At 41.8% G+C, this 20040-nt stretch overlaps 1 protein-coding gene across 6 annotated transcripts in view; it reads right to left on the bottom strand.

Moving 5' to 3' along the window:
• CDK19 (cyclin dependent kinase 19) overlaps positions 1-20040 on the bottom strand; it is a 134724-nt gene that overhangs the window by 106218 nt on the left and 8466 nt on the right. For 2 of the 6 annotated variants that reach the window (XM_063124792.1, XM_063124794.1), the window contains exon 1: positions 7198-7815. The exons of 1 other annotated variant lie outside the window; for it this stretch is intronic. In XM_063124792.1, coding sequence (XP_062980862.1) covers positions 7198-7325 — 128 coding nt within the window. In that variant the 5' untranslated portion in view covers positions 7326-7815. Of the gene's footprint in view, positions 1-7197; positions 7816-20040 lie in introns of those variants that run through there. 3 more of the 6 variants (XM_063124793.1, XM_063124789.1, XM_063124790.1) reach the window with 3 other exon arrangements.

Genomic DNA, 20040 nt, shown 5'->3' with positions numbered 1-20040 from the left:
TTTAGTGTGTTGTCTGAACAGGCCCATTAGTTGCTCAATACCTGAATTCGAGGGGACTGAACAACTTGTAACCAGAGTGAGCCTTTCTGTTCCAAATCTAGCCTATCACTAGATTTTAGTGCTCCCTTCCTTGTAAGTATAAACAATGTACGGCAAAAGAATGATTCAAGATGATTTGATATGGACACAGTAAACAAGAATAAGAGCATGGTTATTTCCATAATACTTTCTATAAGATGTTGTAAATCTTTATTTGCCTTAAATTTTCAAGGGGAAAGGTTTTAAAAATCTTAGCAAATACAAATAAATTTTGAAATTTTGATACACAAATTATGTGGAAAGGATGTTACTATGCTAGCTGGCTCTAATGTCACTATTCTACCAAAACTGTGTCAAAGGATGTAGAGCAGTTACTCCCACACTGACCAAAACCACCAGCACTGACTTGTATTTGCAACAAATTTAACTGGTAACATATAATACAGGCAACATAACTAATAAACACTGCAGCATTTGGGAAATTTTAAACAAAGAGTGTTTGGGCTGTAATTCTAAAAACACTTACCTGAGAATAAGCCCTATTAGACACAAATGGCACTTACTTCTGGACAAAGATCTATAGGATTACATTGATAATCAGATCTTTTGTATCTATCATTTTACTACTTTCATAAGACACCACATAAAGAGGTATATGAATACTTTAGACTATTATAGCCCAACTTTTCAAATGATTTCAAAACTTTCCTAATATGTATATTTTGTGCAGTAGTGCCTTGAAAATAATTTACAAAATCTAACTTCTGGTCCAGTTCACACGATCACCGCAGCCCACCATAGCTTATTTAAACCATGGTGGGTTGCAACACATGCCAGCAGCCATTTTGAATATTGAAACCAAGGCAGGTACTAGCTGTGGCTTATCGTGTTGTGAGAACCCAGCAAGGGTGGCTTGTAACCCATGGGATGTTTTAGGAACCCCAAAGCCCCAGAGGCAAGAGTCCTTTAATTGTTCCCTGAAATTTCTACTGGATTCAAATCAAGAGTAGCCCTTCCTGCCCCCAAATCATAATAATTTAACTTTTTCTCTTGGAGTTCCCCTCATCCTTTCCGTCAAGGAATTAGCCTCTTCTGGGTTGTCAACATTGCCACACCTGACCAGCCAAGCTCAAAACCCTAGATTGTGGGGCCTCCACTAGTTATGCAAGATTTTAGGTTTGGGTGGCTTGCTTCTTAGCACCCATAATATCTCCCTGTAAAGAGGACTGTGTGGGTGTGAGAAAAGGGCTGGTTCCCATGGAGGTCCCCAGGCATATATATCTATCAAAGTTACCTTCCTGCCATCCACATCCTGATAAGCTGGAGCGAGGTTCTAATTCAACTGCTGGGGCTAAGGTAAATGTGTCACACTTCCTTTCCTCACTCCCTTTGTAGCCCTGTCTTTTTCCTTTCCTTCTTTAATGTGGACTTTCCTATCTCCTCTCCTTGCTCCATCTCCTTCTCTTCTGCCATCACCTCCTTCTTGTTCCTACCCTCCTTCTACTCTCCATCGTGGTCCTTTTCCCTCCCTCTGGTCTTTTCCCCTCTCTTCAGCCCTCAAGCTCTTATCTCTCCTGTTGAGGGGGAGGCCTACAAATGTGCTGGCAACCATTTTAGCAAGTTGCCCCCTTCCATGGCCATTCTGAGCATCTTCCATCAACATATGTGGAGCAAGAGGCGGTGAACCCTGGTGGCTTCTCAGAACCCCACGCTAAAAAAAAAGAGACATATTATTTCCTAAAAAAGCTGAGTTCCACAAACTCCCATGGAGGTCCTGAGGCATATATATCTATCAAAGTTACCTTCCTGGTTTTAGCTGTGTATATTTATTGTTTTATACTATATGCTTTATCTGTACGCTGCCCTAAGATTCTAGTAATATAGGGCAGGATACAAATGTTTTAAATAAATATATAAATAAATATATCTGTACATATTAGAGAAAAAATGAAAGCTAATGCAAATCTTAAAATTTTCTTGTGTTCTCCTAGTTGAGAAGAGGGGCACTATGCAGAGCTATCAAACCCCACCTCCAACCACTGAAAACCTAGAAGCCAGACAAGTGGCTGAATACAATTTCAGCAGGCATTTCCAACACACTTTCAAATATATCTTTGCAGCCATAAACACTGTCAACTAGCTGGCTTTCAAAACAAGCTAAGTTTATTAGGAAGCTGAATTCTGTCCTTCTGCAAAACTGTGGAGTATCCATCAGCATGGATATAACTCCAGAAATGCTTATCTCTTCAGCTATGGAAAATGGCACTGCAGCAGTGGTGACAAAAAGGCAGATATGTGGATGAGTGCTGCCATACATCTGGCAGCCCAAACTTAACTGCTGCTTAATCTAAGCAAACAATAAATCGCTCTGCTAGTTCCTAGCATATAAATTGTCCATAACAGGAAACATTTGAGCAGGAGAAAAACATAATCTCAAAATGCCAAATGCCAAAACAGTTCAAGCATGAGATATAAAAATACAATATTCTTTCTATTACTTTAATGAAGTTGCATAAAACTAACAACTATTCTTGCTGAAGTTAAAATCATATTTCGGAGTCTTTTGGAGTAAACAAATATTGGCCCTGTTCAGAACACACCTTAAACCATAGTTTTAACCATGGTGGTTAAGCCAGAAAGCCAGGCCGTGTTTAGAAGACACCTTAAATCATGGCTTTAACCATGGTGAGTCAGGCAAAAAGCCTTATTCACCATGGTTAAAGCCATGGTTTAAAGTGTCTTCTGAACGGGCCCCAGCTTTCTGGCTTAACCACCATGGTTAAAGCCGTGGTTTAACGTATCTTCTGAACGGGGCCAATAAGAGCTGAACAGGTTTATTGTTTGTGAAGGAAAGAAATATTACAATTTGTGACTATACATGCTCAGTTAATAAAGAAGAATCAGTGAACAGTGATTGCCTAGACATAGCCTAAGAACTTAAAAATCATCATGCTGAATGAGACCAAAGATCCATCAAGTCCAGCACTGACATGGTTCGCAGACAGCACTAACACATGGTAAACTTTAAACCATGGTTTGTCATTACGTGTGAACCTAGAACCATAGGTTGTTTCACCAGGCTACAAAGGCAGTTTTCTCAGCAGTGTTTGGCGAGGGGCTTTGTCACAAGCCTTGAATGTCCAAGTGAATAATGCCTACCGGATCACCTCATCCACATGCTTGTTCACTCTGAGACAGGACTTACCTTTGTAGAAGCCAAGATGATTCCTCTTCACCAGGAATTGTCCTTCTATATGCTTGATAATTTTATCTTTAATAATGCTTTCCACAAATTCATCCACAAATTCATGACTGGCTTGAAATTTCCTGTATCCATTTTAAAAACTGGTGATAGGTTGACCATTTTCCATGCGTCTGGTATAGAGATGTGTTACTTATTTTTGTTAGACGACCAGCAGTTTCTTAGTTAAAAATCCTTGGATGAATACCATATAGACTCAGTGATTTGTTTGTTTTTAATTTTGGCAGGGCATTGGATATGAAGAGGCTTCCAAGAATCCAATGCCCTGCCAAACTGCTGCTAGCAAGAGGGAGCAAAAGACAATTTTCACCTCACCATTCTCTTTCCCCCTATTTCCTCTGAGACTTGCAGACCTCTCCAAGGTCCTCTGACATTCCTTTTGTGGCCTCAAGAAGCAGCCATGCGATTTTTTTTCCACATCAGCGAAGTGATGGGGTAAGGATGAGACATTGGATTCCGGAGTCCACCTTCTGAGGTCATAGCACTGTCTATGGCTTCGAATGCAGGACTCTGTAGAATGCTATGGTTCCTGGGAAGCTCTCCCAGGACCATAGGATTGCTCTCCCTAAGATTTTTTTATTGTTGATGTTAATATTATTAGTGATATGATTCTCAAAATTCCTTTTTTTTATCCTTTATTGTCTATTTGCATTAATTTTGTTTAAGTTTCTGCTCCTTTTTGTTTTCCTTGTTTGGGCAAAACTTCCATATATATATTTTGAAGAAAGTCTTCTTTTCTCTAATAGCTTCCTTGACACTGTTCATTAACCATGATGTTGACCTCTTGGACTTTGTGGTTCCCTTCCTGACCTGCAGTATACATTCTAACTGAGCTTCTATTATTGCTGTATGAGCAATCCCTTCCTGATTCTCCTTTCCCACTATTTACCAATTCCCTCATTTTTAGGTTTCCATGTCTAAAGTCAAACCTGTGTTAGACCTCTATTGGCAATTGCCCACTTATATATAAACCAAATTTTACAGCACTGTGGCCACTGTTTCAAATTGGTCCAACAACGCTTGCATCTCACACTAGGTCCTAAGAGCTACTTAAGATTAAATTGAGAGACACAGGAACATAGGAAGCTACTTTATATCGAGTCAGACCATTGGTCCATCTCGCCCAATACTATCGACACTGACTGGCAACAGCTCTCCAGACTTTCGGGCAGTTGTTTTTTTCCTGCTCTATACGGAGGTGCCAGGGATTGGACCTGAGACTTTTGCATGCAAAGCAGGTGCTCTTCCATTGCGCTAAAGCCTCTCCCTTCTGCTTGGTCCCGTATCCAACTGTTCAGAGACATTTAATACAGCTAACAATATTACCCTTTTGTTATGACCAAAACATGTATTTATCCAGTCTATGAGTGTAACTACAAATCCCAGTGTTCCTGACCATTGTCTATGCCAGCTGGGGTGACAGAAGATGAAGTCCAAAACATCTGGACAACATCAGCTTGGTGAAGGCTACAATAGCGTTTGTATCCAGAAATGACTTTATCCCACTGCCTTTCTTCATTCCACCAGATTTCCATTACACCCATTATAACTATGTTCTCTTTTAAAACTAAACACTTAACCTCTCCCAGCTTGGCTCAGAGGCTTCTAGCACTAGCATTTACCTATACATTAGGAGCACAAAACTTCTTTCAGCCAACGAGCCAAATTCCATTTCAGAGAAATTTGGGGGGTGGAGTGGCATTTCAATGGTTGGACAGGCCGAAGGCAAAAGGGGCGGGGCCAAAATGTGAGTCTATTTTAGCTCAAAGCTCTTACGAACAGTAACTTAGCCTTAGGAGTGGCATTTCACCCTTCTACAATAGGGAAAAAACTGGGGGGGGAGAGACCCAAGAAACCACACAATGATCACTGTTTGGAGAAAAGGGTGGTGCCTTCTGGGGAATCCAAGAGGACAGAATTGGAGCCCACTGGATTTAGCCCTCGACCTGAGGTTGAGGACCCCGGCTATTCATGGGGTGTCTCTCTAAACATCTGTGGCATGTGCATTTTCCTCATAGCTCTTCAACCTCTGAGGAGCTGAAGTTTTCGCAGGTGACCTGATCCTGGTGGAAAATTACTGGAAACCCTAAGAAAGGTGATTGAGTTTTCAAAATAAATAATAGAATATAAATATAGCAATAAATAATGTTCATCTATTAACCTAGCACTGCTAAAAAGGCTAATGTTTGTGTTCATGCACACCTCTTATTCATTCCAATGGAGCTTGTTTTTGGCCAAATATTTTTTTAACTCCCAAATCTGCCCTATGACCCAGATCACAAAGGAATATATTAAAGCTAAATTGATGTATGTGACACCAGTGTTGATTGATTCTTCCTCTACTGGAAAAAGATGGTTGTATGCAGCCTTAAAAAAAAGCTGCATATTAAACAGGAGGACTTTCTCCCACCAACTTTTGTTGCAAAACTTCCGTGATTGACTTTGTAAGCAATGTAGCTGAAAAGGCAAGTATAGTTCACTTACAAGATTAAATTTATCCACATGGCTGACACTGTTGAAAAAAATGTACTAGACTGTTATTATTTCATTTTACAGTAGTTGTGTTGAGCAATCAATGTATTAAACAGATATACCTTTATTAGCTGTGATTTCTGGTATAGATAGCTTGGAATATGTATTAAATGTCAGCACAAGAGTTACCAATTCCATGCATATTTACTCAGAAACAAAACCCACTGTGTTCAATGCAGTTCATTCCAAGCACTTGTGCACAGGACTACAGACTTACTCATGAGTAACTGTTTAGGGTCTGTGCTTCTACTTCAAGATTGTCAAGCACTTTTACAGAATCAGAATTATTGATGTTCAATTTGTCAAAGAATATATGATCACAAAAGCCTACATTTCTTTTTCAAGGTGCACATAAATACAAAGCGATTTAATACTCATGGGATTTTATAACATCAGCGGATGTATTTAATCTGTTGGACTTTGGACTGCAAATACTTGGCTGAGAAATGTGTGAATTTACTTTAGGCAAAAGACACAGCACATACATATGCAAAACACACCCCAAATTGACGTATATAAATTAACAGTACAACAGTTTTTTAGAACCAGAACAGTCATGAAGACTATCTAGTGAAATTATCTTTACTGAACCACACTTCTCTGTACCCATTCTCCCACACAAGAAATGCCACTTACGTTATCTAAACCGATAGTATCTGCAACACAACACACCATAATTACTTGTAGGACAAGTTAAGAGCAAATTATCTCCAGCAAGTATTCTGTGCACTAAACTCTAAAAAAGGCCCAAAACATAAAGCTAATTTGAATTTGGGAAGCAAACTCTCCACACATTTCAATCAGTTGAAAGCAAAGCGTGAGCTCAAATAACTGAACAGGGAAGGTTCCATTCACACCTGAGCACCTTTTCACTCCGACCAAGATCCTACCTCAAACTCTTAAGCATCTCCAATGCCTCTGAAGGAGGTCGCCAGAGTCTGCTGCTGACTCAAAAAGAGACCAGAAATTAAGTTTGATAGTTTGCAACAGTTGGTACTTGGGAGAATGGACTTATCTTCCCCTTCCGCAGAAGAAAACACGCCTTGAGGCAGCGATAGAAAACAAACAAGGGGAGAGCGAGGGGCGAAACCCTACGGCCACGTTTCTCTTTCGAAAACGGTTTGCGCTCACACCTGACGCCTAGCCCGCGTCGACCCACCCTCACACCACGCAGGCACGAGAAACGTTAGTCAGCGCGGGACAAAGTTTCTTCCCGCCCTCAGCCCGGCGGAGGTGGGGCTCGGGAAATAAAACCCCGTCGCGGTGACAGCAGCCGCGGAAGGCGGCGGAGCTTGAAAGTTCAGCCAATCTCAGCTGCCGCCCGCCCGCTTTCCCCCCTTCCCGGTTCTCGCAGGAGCTCTTACCCGTCCTTGCGCCGCGCTTTGTAGACATGTCCGTAGGTGCCTCTCCCGACTTTGCAGCCCTCGTACTCGAACAGATCCTCCACCCGTTCGCGCTCGGCCGCCAGCTTGGATTTGAACTCGTAGTCCATGTTTCTCACCCATGGAAGGGGCGATTGAAGGAAGAAGAGGGGGAGGGGAAACAGGATGCTGCGGCGGCGGGACAGGCGGCGGCCGCACAAGCGTCAGGCGCCGGGGCACGAGGCCATCGCACTGGGCACCATTTCCTTGTTTTGGATTTTTGGGGGGAGTCCGCTCCGCCGCCACCCGCTTCAACTAGGGCTTCCAATAGTTAGGGTCGCAAGGGATTCTGGGTTTGGTAGTATTGGAGGGAGCGCGGGCTCGAGCATGTCTGGGGAAAGTTGAGGCAGCAGGAACTACATTACCCAGCGAGGATTACAACACCGTAGCCTACATGCGCCTGCGCGCTCCCCGGTTATTGCTGAGCGGGTGCTGGGAAGTTGCTGACTCTTCACGTTGCCAGGCAGTGGCAGAGGACTCGGGGATGGCTCAGAAGAGAAATGATGTAGAGCCTGGATTGCTTTTGTTTGTTTCAAATTCAGAACTGCCTGGTAGCACCCAGAAACAAAAATAAGATACGGCCGAGTTCGGTTGATGGAGAATCTCGCGCTGGGGCTTGTTTATCTCCTGAGCTGTCATTCAGGCTGAAGCCCCGCCTTCTACCCTTTAGCTCGTCGCTAATGGCTAGAACATGTCCCGCCTCTTTACCGTCTACCATTGGGGCGGCGAAAACGCTGAGACCGAAACGCTGGCCTCTTAGTCAATCAATTTAAAGGGTGGAGCTTTAGGCTTAGTATTAGGGGTAAGGACTATTGCTGGAGCGACTTCCCCCCACCCCGACCTCTGTGATTCTACCAGGCTTCGTGTTTCCCGCCCTCCCCCCTCCCTTAATACATCGACAATAGCTCTAATCACGTGCTTGACTCTGATTCCTCCTCCCGCCTCCGCTAGCTGGGTCGAATATGAACCGAGCAGCAGAACGCGGGCAAAGTGCTTCTGAGGGTAAAAAAAGGAAAATTAAAAAGGCAGCAGGTGCGCGTTGGCAGTCTCAAAGGCTGGAAGACGCTGTTCCACAGTCAACACGTACAACATGCCCTGCCTACCAGGGACGGACTCTTTTCCACAAGAAAGGGATTAGAGATAGAGTAGAACAGTTTCAAGATGATCGTGTTTCTATACCTCTTGAAAGTGGAACTTAGTAGATTCGAAATTAACCTAAATAAAAGTTTTGTTACCAAGAGCCAATTCCTATCCTACCTAACACTGTGGCTTCATCTCTTCCAAATACACCGGCGAGAATTCTCTTTCTGCTAAAAGTCAACACTCCAGGCATTAATAAATAAGTCACAAGATTTACTTCATATGTCAGTCTGCACCTACTCTGGCTTAGTTTCTGACTCTCTTCTTAAATAAAGATAATGGGAAGAAAATAAAACAAGGTCCCATGAAATAGAAAAGAAATCCTCATGATTTTTAAAGAGGACACCCTCAAAACTACCATCCAGTCACAGCTCATCTGCCTCCACAGATAGAACCATAAAAACCACATGTCCACCACTCGCATCCACAGTGCAAAACCATGGATTCAAGGCAGAGATCCTCATGATTTTTACATGGAAAATACCCCAAACCACAATCCAATTACAGAAGACATCTGCCTCAGTGGAGCATATCACAAAAATCTGGGATCTGCCACTTGGCACACCTACAGCGCAAAAACATGGATCTGAGGCAAGGCCCTTCATGATTTTTGCAAGAAAAATACCCCCAAACACCATGAATCAAAGAATGCATCAGCCTGCACAGACTGAACCAGAAAAATCAAGGATGAATAACTCGTTAGAACCTCAACAGTGAAAAGGTGGATTCAAGGCAGGGAACCTCATGATTTTTACATGGAAAATGCCCCAAAGCACAATCCAGTCACAGAGAGCAACTGCCTCCATGGACTAAACCAGAAAAATCGTGGATCCACTACTTGTGGCATGGCACAAAAACATGGATCTGAAATGGATATTTTTTATTTCATATGATTTTTAGAGAGCCAACCACCCAAACCACAATCAAATTACAGAGCAAATCTACTTCCAATGTCTGAACCAGAAAAATTGTGGATCCACTACTCACGGGTGCCTCCAGGTGCAAAAACATGGATCCAGGGCAAGGATCCTCATGATTTTTACATAGAAAATAGCCCAAATCAGAATCCAGTCAGAGCGCTTATCTGCCTCCATGGGCTGTACCAGGAAAATCCAGGATCTACCACTTGTGGGTTCCCCTCACAAAACAAAAATATGGTTTCGAGGCAAGGATCCTCATAAATTTTACATGGAAAATACCCCAAACCACAATCTAATCACAGAGCACATATGCCTCCATGGCTTGAACCCTGAAAATAATGGACTCACCACTTATGGGTGCAGCCACAGCGCAAAACATGGATCCAGGGTAGGGATCCTCTTGATATATCATTTTTACAGAGCAAACCCCACAAACAATCAAATCACAGAGCACCTCAGTCTCCACTGTCTGAACAAGAGATGATGAGCTTCATCCCACATACCGGTTTCCCTCAAATTATCCCCTGAAGCGCTAAACTGTCACCGTTGTTGTTGTTGCTGCTACCGGGCGGCTAGATCCTTTGCATACCAGGAAATGGGTTTAAGGGGAGAAATGTAAAAAAAAATCATTTAAAAAATCAATGGATGACCCAATCCAATTCAAATTTGGTATGCTTAAAGCTCTCCTTAATATCTATTACTGTGCCAATTTTGATGTCTTTATCTTTAAAGCTTACGCAGATGAAAGCATTTGTTTATTTTTTCTTCAAATCCTGCTCCTGCGCCCCAGTGGCCACTCGGAAAACAACAAATGATACGTTCAAAAACCAGTAGCAAAATATTGCACTTCTTTTGGTTAAGAAGCGCAATTAAAGCAGGATGCATGGGAGTACTTCACAATAAAAGATTATAAACTGGATTTGTTAGAGCGACCTTTGGCTATGGAGTGTGGGTCTGGAGAGTCGTCCCCAGAGCCTGCTGATGAGTGCAGACTATGGGAAGAATTGGGCTGTTTTGACCTGAAAGCCTTATTTTTGTTTTATCATTGTTTTTATTTTTGTTTTCTAATTGTGGAGGAGGAGAGGAGGAAGACTCAGAAGTGTGCAAGCCTCTGGTGCGTTTTGCAGAACGGCTTGATCTCAAGGTTTGCTTGTCTAACAAATGGTCAGACAGATTATCCAGTACTGCCTTAGTGATCTGTGCTAAAACAGATTTATCTATTTGAGCCATGCTTAGGATAGGCGTTGGGGCTATCTCATTATTCTGTGGCTGAGCAATGGAGGAGGTGGAAGGAGGAGGGGCTTCCCTTTGCAAGTTGGAATCGAAACTGCAACTCAAAATGGCCGCCCGCTTTGTTTGGCGGGAAACATCCACGTGGGGGAGAAAGAATGGATTTGATCTCACCCTTGATGCTGTTGGAGCATCCAGCTGCTCCGTTGCTTCCTCCTCTTGTTCTGAGTGGAGAGGGTGGCGTGCTGAGCCCCCGACTCCCTCAGTCTCGGCCGCATCTTTTGAGGCCGGGATCGCACCGTTCCTGGTGTGTAAGAGACTCAGCGAGGGGCCTTGGCCTCCGGGCTGGTGATCTCTTTGATCCTCCGCGGCTGGGAGACTCAGTAGGCAGCCAAAGCCGGCAAACTGGTTATCTCCTTGACCTTTCTGGCAGGTCATCCTTTTGTCTGCTGATGGCTTCCTAACGACTCTCACATGAGTCGTTGTTTTCTTTTTCTTTTGAGGCTTCGAAATGGTTTTCTTTGCCGGAGGGGTCATAGAGAATGATAGGCAAGCGGCAGAGAAAAAGAAGCAGAAAAGGGTTTTTGTTTGTTTGTTTGTTTTTGGTAAGAGAAAGAAAGTCAAAGAGGTAAGAAGTTTAAAAAGTGTTAGAAATAGAGATAAGTATAGGCTTGAGATAGGAGGAGATGAGAAGTAGCTCTGTCCTGGGCGAAAAGCAGGGACGAACTGGCTAGGAGGAGCTTCAGACCAATAGAGGGCTTAAAACTCAGTCATGTGAGTCCCTGCTTTTCCTGGGCGATAGGGGGAGTTAACCCATTGTGGGATGCCTTCCTCACACCAACCTGGAGAACCTGCTCCTGCGCCCCAGTGGCCACTCGGAAAACAACAAATGATACGTTCAAAAACCAGTAGCAAAATATTGCACTTCTTTTGGTTAAGAAGCGCAATTAAAGCAGGATGCATGGGAGTACTTCACAATAAAAGATTATAAACTGGAAAACTTTGGAGTCCTTTGCACGCAATTCACAGTGATTGCACAGTATAACGCTGGTGTGATAAAGCTCTATGGGTCCGCCACTAGTGGGCACCACCACAGTACAAAAACAAGGATTAGTCGCAAGTTATCATCAGGGATCCTCATGATCTTTACAGGAAAAAATCCCCGAAACCACAATCCAATCACAGAGCACATTAAAGAACAATTGATAGATGATTAATAGATGAAGATTAGATGGCAGTAATAAGAACTAAAAATGAGCTTTTTTTCTTTGTCCCAGTAGGCAAGAGAGTGTAACCAGAGATGACCTGAGGCCATTAAAGATGTGATGCATTTGAAGATTTATTAATGTCACTGCAGATAAAGAATTTTGCTCACTGCACCTAAAAAAATGATATTCTTGTCCTGGATGCAGGAAAGGGCAGCCAAAATGATCAAGGACCTGGCAAAACTCTTATGTAAGGAAAGGATACAATATCTGGGACTGTTTAGTTTAGAAAAAATGCAACTAAGGGGAAATAGGAAAAATAAGTGTTCCTTAGAAAAGGGGTCCCCAACCCCCGGGGCACGGACCAATCCCGGTCCGTGGCCTGTTAGGAACCGGGCTGCGTTCTCATTGACAACAATGCAGTTTCTGCATTGACAACAACCAAAATGAGATTACATTTTGTAATGTAACAAATAAACAACACACTTCGGATGTCACTGTCTCCCATCACCCCCAGATGGGACCATCTAGTTACAGGAAAACAAGCTCGGGGCTCCCACTGATTCTGCATTATGGTGAGTTGTATAATTATTTCATTATATATTACAATGTAATAATAATAGAAATAAAGTGCACAATAAATGTAATGTGCTTGAATCATCCCAAAACCATCCCCTCAACACCCCCCCCAGGTCCATGGAAAAATTGTCTTCCATGAAACTGGTCCCTGGTGCCAAAAAGGTTGGGGACTGCTGCCTTAGAAATTGTACTTTATATACAACAGTGATACATTGGGACAGTTTAGCTTAGAAAAAAGGCAAGTACAGGAAGACATTGTACAGATGTATAAAGTACAGATGGTATAGAGAAAGTGAATAGGGAGACATTTCCTACCTCTAATTATAATACTAGAACCCAGTTCAAGTTATTTCATGAAGCTGATCAATAGGAGATTCAGGGAAGATAAAAATAAATACTTCTTCAAACCATGCATGAACTGTGGAATGTATGTGGAATTTATCACCAGAATGTATAGACCCTGTTCAGATGACACACTAAGCCATAGTGGTTAAGCATTTTGCACAAAATATTATAGCTTAGCATGTCATGTGAACCATTCCTAACCATGGTGGCTACATAACCAAGGTTCAAACATGCTCAATAAACATTTGCTGCAAAAGGTTTAGCAGCCTAACCATGGCTTAGCATGTTGTCTGAACAGGCCCATAGTGATGACCACCAATTTAGATTATTTCAAAAGGGGGTTAGAAATATTCATGGAGCATAAGGCAATCAATAGCATATAGCCATCACGGTTATTATTTATTTATTTATTTATTACATTTTTATACCGCCCAATAGCCGAAGCTCTCTGGGCGGTTCACAAAAATTAAAACCACAATAAAACAACCAACAGGTTAAAAGCACAATTACGAAATACAGTATAAAAAGTGCAACCAGGATAGCTAGCTCCATTATCATAGTAGAGTTGGAAGGGGCCTATAAGGCCATCAAGTCCAGCCTCCTGCTCACCTTAAATCACACCTGGAAGATGGCTGTCCAGCTGCATCTTGAAGGCCTGTAGTATGGGAGAGCCCATGACCTCCCTAGGTAATTGGTTCCATTGTCGTACTACTCTAACAGTCAGGAAGTTTTCTGATGTCCAGCTGGAATCTGGCTTCCTGTAACTTGAGCCCATTATTCTGTGTCCTGCACTTTGGGATGATTGAGAAGAGATCCTGGCTCTCCTCTGTGTGACCTTTCAAGTATTTGAAGAGTGCGATCATGGCTCCCCTCAGTCTTCTCTTCTCAAGGCTAAACATGCCCAGTTATTTCAGTCTCTCATAGGGCTGTTTCCAGACACCCGATCATCCTTGTTGCCCTCTGAACCCTCTCCAGCTTGTCTGCATCCTTTTTGAAGTATAGTGCCCAGAACTGGATGCAATACTCAAAATGAGGGCCTAACCAGCGCCAAATAGAGGGAACCAGTACTTTGCACAGTTTGGAAACTATATTTCTATTAATGCAGCCCAACATAGCATTTGCTTTTTTTGCAGCCATATCACAGTTGGCTCATATTCAGCTTGTGATCTACAATTCCACGATCCTTCTCGCTTGTAGCCAAGTATCCCCTATCTTGTAATTGTGCATTTGTTTTCTTTTTCTTAGGTGTAGAACTTGGCATTTATTTCTATTAAATTTCATTCTGTTTTCAGCCCAGCGCTACAGCCCATCAAGATGACTTTGAAGTTTGTTTCTGTCTTCCAGGGTATTAGTTATTCCACCCAATTTTGTGTCATCTGCATATTTGATCATCAAAGCCAGTATGTTTATGGATACCAGTTGCTGGGGAACATAAGCGGGGCATTGTTATTGTACTCATGTTCTACTTGGGCGTTTTCCACAGGCAGCAGGTTGGCCACTATGTAAACAGAATGCTGGACTAGATGGACCCTTGCTCTGATCCAGCATGGCTCTTATGACCTTATGAGGGAATGAGGTTTATGAGATACATGCACAAGACGCAAGTAATCAGATTACTTTCAGAGAAAATATAAAACAATGATTAAATGAGAACTGCAACGTTGAACTTGGATTAAAGTGTAAGGTTATGCAGCTATTAACATGCAAGGCTTACAACACAAAAAATTAGCTATTTTGCCCTATATAAAACCTTAGGCTTGCCTCCCACCTTTCACCAGCTTCCCTAATTAAGGCTTACTATATTAGCAGAATAGTGCAAAACCCCAACAGGTAATCACACTTTCTTTCGCTTTCACAATAAAATACATTTTCCCTTCTCTAAAAAAACTTGCCCAAAGTGTTGGTTAGAACTAAAAGGGAACCCACAAACAACCATAAGTGACTACCACATGATAAATGCCTCATGATAAAAACCCTAATTTACACCTGCCCATTCCAAGTAGGCATATGATCTTAGATATATGTCCAAACTACAATTTAGCAGAATCCAAATAAAAAAAGAATCCTCAGAAGAAAATGCTTAAGAATGAAGAAGTGAAGTCTTTCCCTGACCAGGAAATAAAGAAGAAAGGGAAATCTAGACATATTCAAAACCAGTAACTATTAATGTCCACCTCATTTTCTCTGCTCCCCCTCAATCAGTACTATTTGCTGGTCACACATAGGTTAAATATTCTCCTTCCAGTTTTTAGTTGTGTCTCTGTGTTTATGAGTATACAGGCACACATCCATATTCACAGTAGAACAAGGCTAAGAAATACTATGAAATAAGTAGTTATTCTTGGTTATTGCTATGGGACATTCAAAAGAAGCCCTACATAAAGATAGCCAAATGAAAGGTATTTCAAAATGGCTTCTCCAAAAGAGCAGAAATAATGTTAAAATCCTGCTTCATAAGCTGCTTCCCTTTAACCTCCCTACCCAATCCCTTAAAAGCTTTACTAAACATATTAATGTCCTTTGCCATCTATCATAAAACTGTTAAGCAAGCAAGAACTTAAGAAACTACAACAGCCCTAAACTCTATTGCCACCAAACACCATCAATGTGCAAAGCCAATCTCAATGCACACAGCCCTGTGCAGGGAGGGGAGGGGAAGCAAGGGACTATACCAAGTAAAGAATAAAGAGGGGTGTATAAACATCTTTAATCCAAAACTCTTCACTGCACATATTAAGTCATTATTTTTTAAATATCACAGTAACATATTTCTCAAGCTTGTAATGTTTTTTTGTTCCTCTGGCTGCAAATTCGCCTTCAAGCTTTCCCTCTTTTTTAAATCTATCTTTGGAACAACCCCTCAAAGGAGTGGCTTGCGAGATCTCCAAGATGCCACCGGAACAGCAGCGTTTCTACGGGGGTTTCTTTGGAACTCCAAAAGGCTAAAGTGGAGCCATTAACCATTTTTGTCCCTGAGGTTCTGCAAGAGTTCTGCAAGCTGAGCAGTTAACAGTCAAGCACCCCTAACCCAATTTAAATTAATGCCTTGCATCACACCTAATGCTGTTCCCATTATGAGAAGTAAGTCCAATTGAACACACTGCAACGTACCTTTGAATAAAACAAATATAGATTAGACTACAGTTGTGTGTATACTTACCTGAGAGTAAATCACATTGACTTCAGTGGACTTTTGGATAGTACATAGATGTGTTACTGCAAACTTGTTTGAGAGTAAACACTTCTTTGAGTGGGGCTTTTATTATTACTTTTATTATTATTTTTCTCTTGCAAGGGACCCAAGGCGGCTTACATGGTCCTAGTCCTCTCCATTATGTCCTCACAACATTCCTGTGAGGTAGGTTAAGCTGAGAATCTGTGACTGGCCTAAAAATAGCCAGTGAGTTTCATGGCTGAGTGGGGATTAATGTTGTGTGAAAAAGAAAGTACACCCTCTTGGAATTGTATGATTTTACATATAGGACATAATAACAATCATCTGTTCCTTAGCAGGTCTAAAAATTAGGTAACTATAACCTCAGATGAACAGCAACACATGACATATTACACTGTGTCATGATTTATTTAACAGAAATAAAGCCAAAATGGAGAAGCCATGTGTGAAAAAGTAAGTACACCTTTACTGCTTCCATAGGAATTAAGATGCTAAGTAGCAGATCAAATCAAATGCCCGTGATTAATTGATCATCAGCAAGTATGACCACCTCTATAAAAGTCGAAGTTTTTTCATTTTGCTGATCTGGAGCATTCAGGTGTGTGTTAACACAATGCCAAGGAGGAAAGACATCAGCAATGATCTTAGAGAAGCAATTGCTGCTGCCCATCAATCTGGGAAGTGTTATAAGGCCATTTCCAAACAATTTAAAGTCCATCATTCTACAGTGAGAAAGATGATTCAAAAGTGGAAAACATTCAAGACTGTTGCCAATCTTCCCAGGAGAGGATGTCCCAGCAAAATCACCCCAAGGTCAGACCGTGCAATGCTCAAAGAAATTGCAAAAAACCCAAGAGTTACATCTCAGACTCTACAGGCCTCAGTGAGCATGTTAAATATTAAAGTTCATGACAGTACAATTAGAAAAAGACCGAACAAGTATGGTTTGTTTGGAAGGGTTGCCAGGAGAAAGCCTCTTCTCTCTAAAAAGAACGCGGCAGCATGGCTTAGGTTTGCAAAGTTGCATCTGAACAAACCACAAGACTTCTGGAACAATGTCCTTTGGACAGACAAGACCAAAGTGGAGAAGTTTGACCATAATGCACAGTGCCACATTTAGTGAAAACCAAACACAGCATATCAGCACAAACACCTCATACCAACTGTCAAGCACGGTGGTGGAGGGATGATGATTTGGGCTTGTTTTGCAGGCATAGGACCTGGGAACCTTGCAGTCATTGAGTCGACCATGAACTCCTCTGTATACCAAAGTATTCTAGAGTCAAATGTGAGGCCATCTGTACGACAGCTAAAGCTTGGCCGAAATTGGGTCATGCAACAGGACAATGATCCCAAGCACACCAGCAAATCTACAACAGAATGGCTGAAAAAGAAAAGAATCAAGGTGTTGCAATGGCCCAGTCAAAGTCCAGACCTCAACCCGATTGAAATGCTGTGGCGGGACCTTAAGAGGGCTGTGCATAAACAAATGCCCTCAAACCTCAATGAACTGAAGCAACGTTGTAAAGAAGAGTGGGCCAAAATTCCTCTACAACGATGTGAGAGACTGATAAAGTCATACAGAAAACGATTACTTCAAGTTATTGCTGCTAAAGGTGGTTCTACAAGCTATTGAATCATAAGGTGTACTTACTTTTTCACACATGGTTTCTCTATTTTGGCTTTATTTCTGTTAAATAAATCATGACACGGTGTAATATGTCATGTGTTGTTGTTCATCTGAGGTTGTGTTTACCTAATTTTTTAGACCTGCTAAGGAACAGATGATTGTTATTTTGTCCTGATATGTAAAATCATACAATTCCAAGAGGGTGTACTTTCTTTTTCACACGACTGTAGAAAACTTGGATTTTCTGAGTTCCAGTCCAACACTCTTAACCATTATACTCCACGATCCATAGCCTTAATGATATTAAATATTGTCTTGGATTTTCACTATATTCTGCAGGAAGAAAGTAAAACAATCATGGATATGAAGCAGGGATCCTCATGATTTTTCCATGGAAAATACCCCAAAGGACAATCAAATCATAGACCATATCTGCTTCCATAGACTGAACCAGAAAAATCTAGGCTATGCCACTTGTGGGCATGGCCATGGGGCAAAAAATGTGGATTTGAGGCAGGGATCCTCAGGGATGTTCATGATTTTTACATGATAAATACCCCAAACGGCAATGCAGTCACAGAGCTTATTTGCCTCCACAGACTAAACCAGAAAAATGAGGGATCCACAACTAGTGGCCATGGTGCAAAAACATGGATCCGGAACAGGGATCTTCTTGATTTCATATGATTTTTACAGAGCAAACCCCCTAAACCACAATCCAATTAAAGAGCATATCTGACTCCCTGAACTGAACCAGAAAAGTCATGGATCTGCCACTTGTGGGTGCCTCCATGGTGCAAAAATGTGGATCCAAGGCAAGGATCTTCATGATTTTTACGTGGAAAATACCCAAACCACAATCCAATCACAGAGGTTATTTGCCTCCATGGACTGTACCAGAAAAATCTGATATCTGCCACTCGTGGGTGCCTCCACAGCTCAAAAATGTGGATTCAAGGAAGGGCTCATCATGATTTTTACAGGGAAAGTCCCCCAATACACCTTCACATCACAGAACACATCCATGCCCAGCAAATGAACTACAAAAAACATAGATTTATGGCATCGTGGTATAAAAACATGGATATGAGGCAAAATTCAGTGTAAATCCTAGGAATTTCTGCATTGGTTCCCCATCCCCCCAAAACCCAATCAATGCACAGAACTCATATACATTAAGAATCCAAGATCTGCTTCTTTACCTCAAATATTGTGAAACATTTATGCAATGCATGGATACTAATGGATCATCTGGATTTTTCATGTAGTGCATCCCAAATATCACAACTGAATGTCAGTGGCATGGATTCTATCTTTCTCAGAGCCAGGATAACCAACCCCCTGCCCCAAAAGAATTCATGGTGCAGTTCCTTATAGGTCCACTGGGTTTTAATATAGGTCCTGTTCAGAAGACACCTTAAATCACAGCTTTAACCATGGTGAACAAGGCAAAAAGTCTTGCCTTGTGGTTAAAGCCATGGTTTAAGGTGTCTTCTGAACAGGGCCAGAGTGTCTCCACAAACACACTGTTACATCACAAGTCACATCCATGGCCACAGAGCAAATATAATTATTGGCCCTGTAGTTCATGGACCAAGTGTGATATAAAAACATTAATCCATACAATAATATATTTATGCTGTTCTGTATGTTATTACTTTATTTTGTAATTTTTAATGTTGTATTGCTAACTCACGTTGGCCCCGTTCAGAAGACACCTTAAACCACGGCTTTAACCACAGTGCTTAAGCCAGAAAGCCAGGCTGTGTTCAGAAGACACCTTAAACCATGGCTTTAACCACGGTGAATAAGGCTTTCTGGCTAAACCACTGTGGTTAAAGCTGTGGTTTAAGGTGTCTTCTGAATGGGGCTGTTGTATTGCTATCTGACTTGCCACTTCTTAGCAGAAAAAGAGCAGAGAAATAAAATAACATACTTTTAGTTAGGGATGTTGGCAACATCTGCAATGGATTGAAATGAGTTCAGGTGTCTATTAAACTGGCATGTGGATTCTGCTGCGAACTTGCTTCTTCTGAGTCACACAGATTTTGTGGACTTCCAGACCAATCTTTTACTTTTAAAGAAGATTTGCTTCAATTATCATTAGCAACAAAGTGTCCTTGCAATAATGTATTAAAGCACAACAATCCTGGCTTGGGAGTGGGGTATCGTGCTGGTGCACACTGCCCAATAGCTTCTACTGTGAGTAGGAGCACCAAAACAACCCAGGGATGTTCTGGCCCCTTACTAGTTTGCTGTGACATGCACACCAAGAACTCTAGTTTGTCTATTCACAATCAACTAATTAAATAAGAAATATTTAAGAAATAAGCCATGGATTGGTTTGGGGTTATTTCTCTGGCTTGTTCGGAAAGAGACAAGCTAGACTTCCTTGTTTGCACATCATGATAAACAAGCCAAGGACGAAACGTTCCTGGATTATTTAGCTGCTCTCACTCACAACAGGAGAGAACAGGCAGCATGCAATAGCATGCTCACTCATTCCTAAAAACCCAAGGTTTAAAAAAGTTACTATAGGATCCATGGTTTTTAAGGTTGAAC

Source organism: Elgaria multicarinata, chromosome 4 (assembly GCF_023053635.1).
Source record: "Elgaria multicarinata webbii isolate HBS135686 ecotype San Diego chromosome 4, rElgMul1.1.pri, whole genome shotgun sequence".
Lineage (NCBI taxonomy): Eukaryota > Metazoa > Chordata > Lepidosauria > Squamata > Anguidae > Elgaria > Elgaria multicarinata.
The sequence above is the reverse complement of the archived record's forward strand: the minus strand, read 5'-3'. Positions and strand labels throughout refer to the sequence as shown.